Below are 6,809 nucleotides of genomic sequence, written 5' to 3' on the forward strand. Positions count from 1 at the left end.
CAGACGTGGAGAAGAGATTGCCAGGGGTCAGGAGAAAAGAAAGGAAAGACGGAGGAAAGTGGGTGCAATTATAAAAGGGCAGCACATCAATTACCACAAACATATAGTAACAAATAAATAAATAAAAGTTAAAAAACTAATTCAGAAAAAAATTTAAAGGTAGAAGGGCAGCACAAAGGATGTTTGTGCCAATGGGACTGTCCCCTGTCTTTGATAGTTGCAGTAAATACTTGTACCTGAGGTAGACTTGATAGAATTGCATGGAATTAAATACAAGCATTCAGGGGAAGGGGATGTAGCTCAGTGGTTCTGCCGCCTGCCTTGCAAGTGCAAGGACCAGAGTTCGATCCCTGGTACCAAAAAAGAAAAAGAAATCAACTAATAACAAATGTTGGCGGGGTTGTGGGGAGAAAGGAACCCTTCTCCATTGTTGGTGGGAGTGCAGACTGGTGCAACCACTATGGGAATCAATATGGAGATACCTCGAAGAGCTGGGACTAGAGGTTCCATTTGACCCAGCCATCCCTCTGCTGGGTATCTTCCCAAAAGAGTTAAAAGAATCATATCACAGTGATATATGAACATTTATGTTTATAGCGGCACAGTTTGTAATAGCTAACACTTGGAAACAGCCCAATTGCCCATCAACTGGAGACTGGATAAAGAAGATGTGGGGGTTTTTTTGTTTGTTTTTTTTTATAAAATGGAGTACTACTCAGCCATAAAGAACAAGAATCTAGAGATATTTATAGCTAAATGGATGCACATTGAGGCCATACTCTTAAGTGAAATAAATAAGACACACATGTAAATACTGGATAGTTTCTCTGGTGTGAAAAACTAAAAGTGTAAATAAGGATCAAAATGTGTAATTGATATTGTGTAGTAGGAAGAAAAGGTCTAAAAGAGTACAGGAAGTGGGAGGGTAATTGTGGGAAAGGTAAAAAGGAAAAGAAAAAATATGTGAAAAGGTGAAACATGGCAACAATGTCTTTGTAAACAGGGAAGGGTGGGGGGGGGAAGGGAGGGCTGGGGATTGGGGAAAAATAAGAACCAAGATACATCATGTAAAGGAACAAGATCCCATTGATGAATGTAACTGTACTGCATACCTAAAATGTACCAATAAACTTAATTTATTAATTTGGGGAATGAAGAGCTACACGTGTATGTCAATGTGGTCATAATAAAAAAGTTTACAAAACTCTTCCAAGATGGCATTTCGCTAGACCCTAATGAAGATTTCTCAGGTAAGCTAGGGTTTGTCACACAAAGCAATAATCTGACCTGACTGCAGGTTGCTTGAAAAACATGAGGCGGAAAGCTCTCTTAATTGCAGACAGAAGGTGAAAGCTTCCTTTTATTTCATATTATAGTGGTCTTCTTTGGCCTCGATTAGACAAGGATATTTAAAAATGAAAACCTGCTGGGTATGGAGGCTGAGGCAGGAGGATCACCATGAGATCAAGACCAGCCTGGCCTACACGGGGAGTTCAAGGCCAATCTGAAATACATAGCAAGGGCCTGTCTCATAAAACCAAAAAAAGGCCTACCAGAAGGGTCTGGATTTAGACCATGGAAGCTATGTACAAGTGATAGCATATATTTGTTACTTATAAGTATTTAAAATGTATCGGGATTTTTATAACCCGTCTGGTGCTATGGGTTTTTTGTTTGTTTGTTTTTTGTTTTGATACCGGGGATCAAACTCAGGACCTTGCGCTTGTGAGGCAGGTGGCAGAACCACTGAGCTAAATCCTTGGCCCCTGTGTTTTTAATGTATACACACAGACCCTCAGCAAATTGAAGTGACCTGCACCTCTCCCTATTTCCACTGGTCCCTGAGAGTAGAAGATTTTACTTCGAAATATAACAGCTGCTCGCAGCTACTAAGGATCTGTGAGGTCGATTCACAAAAATCTAATACAGAATTATTTTAGCGCAGGACCTAGAAGGGAAGAGGAATCTGCAATGCACACTCTGTAATTCCTTCTGAAAGTGGCTGAGTGTCAGAAATGAGGATTTCCAATGTCTGAGACCAAAGCTCAGGGCCGAGCACAGAGGGGCAACCGTGAGCCCTGGGCTTCACCCCTGAGAAGCACAGCAAAGGCTCTGGCAGGCAGTGGGAACGTTTTTTTTGTTTGGCTTGGTTTTTTGGTTTCTTGAGACAGGGTCTCACTATGTAGTTGAGACTGACCTGGAACTCACTATGTAGCCCAGACTGGTCTGGAACTCACAGCGATCCTCCTGCCTCAGCCTCCTGAGTGCTGGGATTACAGGCGTACACCACCACGCCCGGCTACCCTTAACATTATTATATGAACTTAAAAAAAAAATCTATGACTTTTTAAAAATAATTAAACTGTGTTAAAGTATGAGACACCCACCCCCCAAAAAACTATGAAGAGAATGAAAAGACTGAGGAGGCAAGTAATGATAAAGAGAACACTGTGGATTCTTACAGAAGCGAAAGCGCCCTGCCTGGCCCAGGTGGCACCGCTCACTATGCATTTGTCAAAACCCATAGATCTGTGGTACAAGTGACCCCCTGCATAGTCTTGGCCTTTAATGAATGACTGTGTATCAACACTGACTCATACTTGTAAGAAAATGTACCACGGTAAAGCAAGGTGTGAACAGGAGGAGGAGATGTTGGAATTTTCTCTACTTTCTCCTCTTTTTTTAAACAACATCATCTTTACTGAAAGCCATCCATGTTAGCAGTATTAAGAAACGTTGATTTTCTACTTAGAAAATCTTCAAGAGCCGGGCGTGGTGGCTCATGCCTGTAATCCCAGCACTCAGGAGGCTGAGGCAGGAGGATCGCTGCAGTTAGACGCCAGCCTGGGCTACATAGTGAATTCCAGGTCAGTCTTGACTACATAGTGAGACCCTGTCTCAAAAAACCAAAAAAAGAAAAAAGAAAAAAAGAAAGAAAGAAAATATTCAGTCTAGTTCATATATTCTTATGAAACCCACAGATTAGAAAAGTCATTTTCAAGTGTGTGCGCTTAGTGACACAAACCAATTTCTTTGTTGCACATTTAATTAATCTCAGGTCCTATTGTAAAAGATAGGAATCCAGAGCGCTATGGTTATCCACTCACGTAATAGCCTCCAGTGCCCACGGTGACTCCGACCAGCAGGTAGTAGATAGTTGTGGACCCAGGTGGCCCGGGGACTTTGTTAGTTGACATCCGACGTTGGAAAGGCACTAGGACAAGTTACAACACAGTTACCTTCGCTACTGAAGCAGAACCCTTTTCAATAATTAAGTCTTTAAAAAGTGTTTATCCTCAATGAACCTGGAGTCTTCTAAAACGGAGCGATTTTAGCTTAAGGGGCTGCAGTATCACCAGACAGGGTAGTAATTCCACTGGACATTTTCTGGGTCTGACTTGCTAAATGCTAATGCAGCCTGTCCGGTGTGAGAAAAGGGTTAGACCAAAGCACTAAACAATCCTGACAGCCAAAGGAGACCCGGATTAGCACAACAAAACTATTTATGGTGTGGACTCCTCTACAGGATTAAGTAGAAATGGTTGTTTTGCCAAAACGTAAATTAAATATATTATAAATTTATTTATTTATAAATTTTATTTTATTTTATGCATTGTAAATTTATATCTAAAAAAAAAGAATTAGGTCCAGGGATGCAGCTCAGTGGCACAGAGCCTGGCTGGCAAGCTCTAGACCCTGAGTTTGATTCCTGATACAAAAAAAAAAATTTTATCTAAAATTTAAACTTGCATTTAGTAGCCAGGCATGGTGGCACATGCTTGTAATCCCAGTACTTGGGAGGCTGAGGCAGGAGAACTGCTGCAAGTTTGAGGCCAGCCTGGGCTATATAATGAGCTCAAGGGTGGCCTTGTCTCAAAAGAACACAAACAAACAAACAAAACAAAAAATTTTTTTAAAACTTCACATTTAGTGTCTGGGGATTTAGCTTAGTGGTAGAGGTAGAGTGAATGATTATTTTGTACAAGGCTGTATTTTATTTTTAATTTTTAATGTTGTTAGAGACGAGGTCTCTCACTATGTAGCCCAGGCTGGCCTTGAACTTGTGGAGATCCTCCAGTCTCAGAAGGTCCTGGGTTTGATTCTCAGAGCCGCCAAAATTTTTTTTGGCATTTATATGTTAAATCAAACATGGATTTTTTTGTTTCTTTCTTTGTTTTTTTGAGACAGGGTCTCACTATGTAGTTGAGACTGACCTGGAACTCACTATGTAGCCCAGGCTGGTCTCAAACTCACAGCGATCCTCCTGCCTCAGCCTCTTGAGGGCTGGGATTACAGGCGTGCGCCACCAGGCCCGGCTACTAACTAGAAGTATAATTCTTAATGCCTATAGATGATATAGATAAAAATAATGTATTATTATACTTAAACATCTGTGTATGTACATATTTATTTTGTGTGTATAAGATGGTGTCTTGCTATGTAGTTCAGGCTGAACTGAATCAAGATACCTTGTCTCAAACAGAAGGAAAAGAAAAGCACCAAATTAAAAAAAAAAACAAAAACAAAAAACCAACCCATAAAGAAATAAGATGTTTGGCTGGGGATTGAGCTCAGTGGTTCCACCACCCTCCTCAAAAGCGCAAGGATCTGAGTTCTATCCCGGGTACACACACACACACACACACACACACACACACACACACACACACAAAGAAACAAGATGTTTTATGCATCCAGGTAACATACAGGAGTGCACTTAGTACGTGGAGGAGCATAACGGGTGCAACTGTGAATTTGACGGAGGTCTGTAGCCTCAGGTAGTTAGAGTCTACAGTCTAGGGGGGGCCGTATGGACAGAGAAATCACTGCGATACCCGATGGAAATGCTGAGCAAAGCTCAGCTCGTTGATTCAGGGTAGCACTTAGAGCAGAATAGACCCAGGAGTCCTGACAGAGCGAGCACAGACGCAGGGAGGAGCACGAGAGACATGCTTTGCTTTGCACCGAGCACATGGAAGGCGTGTGCTGTGGATAGAAAGCTTCCTAGCAGCAAAACCACAAGTCCTTGTTTATGTTCTCAGTTTGATTGCAAATTGCCATTTCTTAGGGGAAAAAAATCCCTACACATGTGCCCCAAGAAGCTACGATGAAAGACTTGACTGGTGGTGAGACTTCTGTTGTCTTACAAGTACATCTGTGAGTTAAGCATGTGCCTTAGAGTCCCAACTGCTTGGAAGGCTGAGGCAGGAGGATCACTAGAGCCCAGGAGCATGGGGCCAACCTGGCTAAGATAACATGACCCTACATTTTAAAGGGAAAAAACAATCTGTGACCAAATAGGGAGTATAACTTGCATATTTCTCAAGCAGACAAAAATATCAGAATCTTGGCTTTTTGTCAGTGCTAGAACTCAAACCCAGAGTACTATACATGCCCTACCCCTCAAAAAGGTTTTGAAAAAATATAAAGGAAATTACCAGATTTAAGTAGACTTAAGTATAATTTTGGCCCACTTACTTAAAATAGCAATGAAATAGGAAATATTTAATACAGATTAATTAAAGTTTACACACTGTGAAACATTCATTTTATATATATTTTTTTTTTTGGGGGGGATACCGGGGATCGAACTCACGACCCTGTGCTTGCAAGGCAGGCGGTGGCACCACTGAGCTACATCCCCGGCCCCCAGACATAATTTTGTGGAAGAATGTTAACTTATGTGAGAAAATATTTATAACATACTAAACAACACAGGAAAGTCACAGTGTGAGGGACTATGGAAAAGTTGTGGAAGTGGTGTGCTCTGGAGAAAGCAAATCCAGAAAACCAAATTAGGCTAAATATACTAAAACGGAAATAGCAGTGTTCACTGAGCAGTAAGTTTACTGCTTCTGTTTTCTATTTTGCCTTTCTGGTCTTTTATACACTCAAATGATTTAGTCTCAAAGAAGTTAAACTCTTGTTTTTGTTTTTTTGAGGCAGGGTCTCACTATGTAGTTGAGACTGACCTGGAGCTCACTATGTAGCCCAGGCTGGTCTCGAACTCACAGTGATCCTCCTGCCTCAGCTTCTGGGATTACAGCTGTGCACCATCTCACCTGGCCAAGAAGTTAAACTTTTAAAAGCAAAAAAGAGAACAAAATTTGAAGAGATGACTTTTACCTGTCCCTGGGGGGTAAAAACACCTGAAAATTTTATTTTCCCAAATATAAAGTGCTAATAAAAAAACTAGGGCTGGAGATGTAGCTCAGGGGTTTGGCAAGCAAGAGGTCCTGAGTGAGATCCCCGGTGCCAAAAAAAGTTAATGCCCAAAAGTGAATTAATTTAAATTTAAACTTCCACTTAACAAGGGTTTTTAAAATACATAAATCAGTGCAGCAAAAATAGCTACTAGATGTGTATTAGAGAAAGATCAGTACTCCTACAACCAGTACAGCTAACTGCAGCTTTAGAATTGTAAAACTACTTTAGTTTGCTCCACCTTGGGGAGAAAAGGATTCGAAACTTGTGCCGTCAGAAAAAGGGTTCGCCTGTCTTCGGCGAGGGCCTGGGCCGGATGGGTCCACCCTCCTTCCCACAAAAAAGCAGTGTCTTCCGGGGAGTTTAGACTGAGGGCTTCTCTTACCTCGAGGGAGGAAAAGGAAATCGCCCTCCTGCGGGGTGGAAAGGACTTCGGATCCCGCCGCGTCCTCGTCCTGGGCGCTACCCTTTGCGCCACCCCATTCACCAAGCCCCCGGGGTGCTCTGCGGTCTCCCCTTCAGGGTGTTCTTTTTAAAAATTGATGGGGGAGGAGAGAGGAGAGAGAGAGAGAGAGAGAGAGAGAGAGAGAGAGAGAGAGAGAGAG

The 6,809-nt window shown here is 42.0% G+C and overlaps 1 protein-coding gene across 1 annotated transcript in view; it reads right to left on the bottom strand.

The window, feature by feature from the left end:
* Nucleotides 1-6,809, bottom strand: part of LOC104850046 (protein MGARP-like) — an 11,666-nt gene that overhangs the window by 4,071 nt on the left and 786 nt on the right. The window contains exon 2 of the mRNA XM_010606755.1: nucleotides 3,108-3,214. Within this exon, the coding sequence (XP_010605057.1) occupies nucleotides 3,108-3,197 (90 nt within the window). The 5' untranslated portion in view covers nucleotides 3,198-3,214. The remainder of the gene's footprint in view (nucleotides 1-3,107; nucleotides 3,215-6,809) is intronic.

Source organism: Fukomys damarensis, unplaced genomic scaffold (assembly GCF_012274545.1).
Source record: "Fukomys damarensis isolate Sample0158 unplaced genomic scaffold, DMR_v1.0_HiC HiC_scaffold_7, whole genome shotgun sequence".
NCBI classification, from domain to species: domain Eukaryota; kingdom Metazoa; phylum Chordata; class Mammalia; order Rodentia; family Bathyergidae; genus Fukomys; species Fukomys damarensis.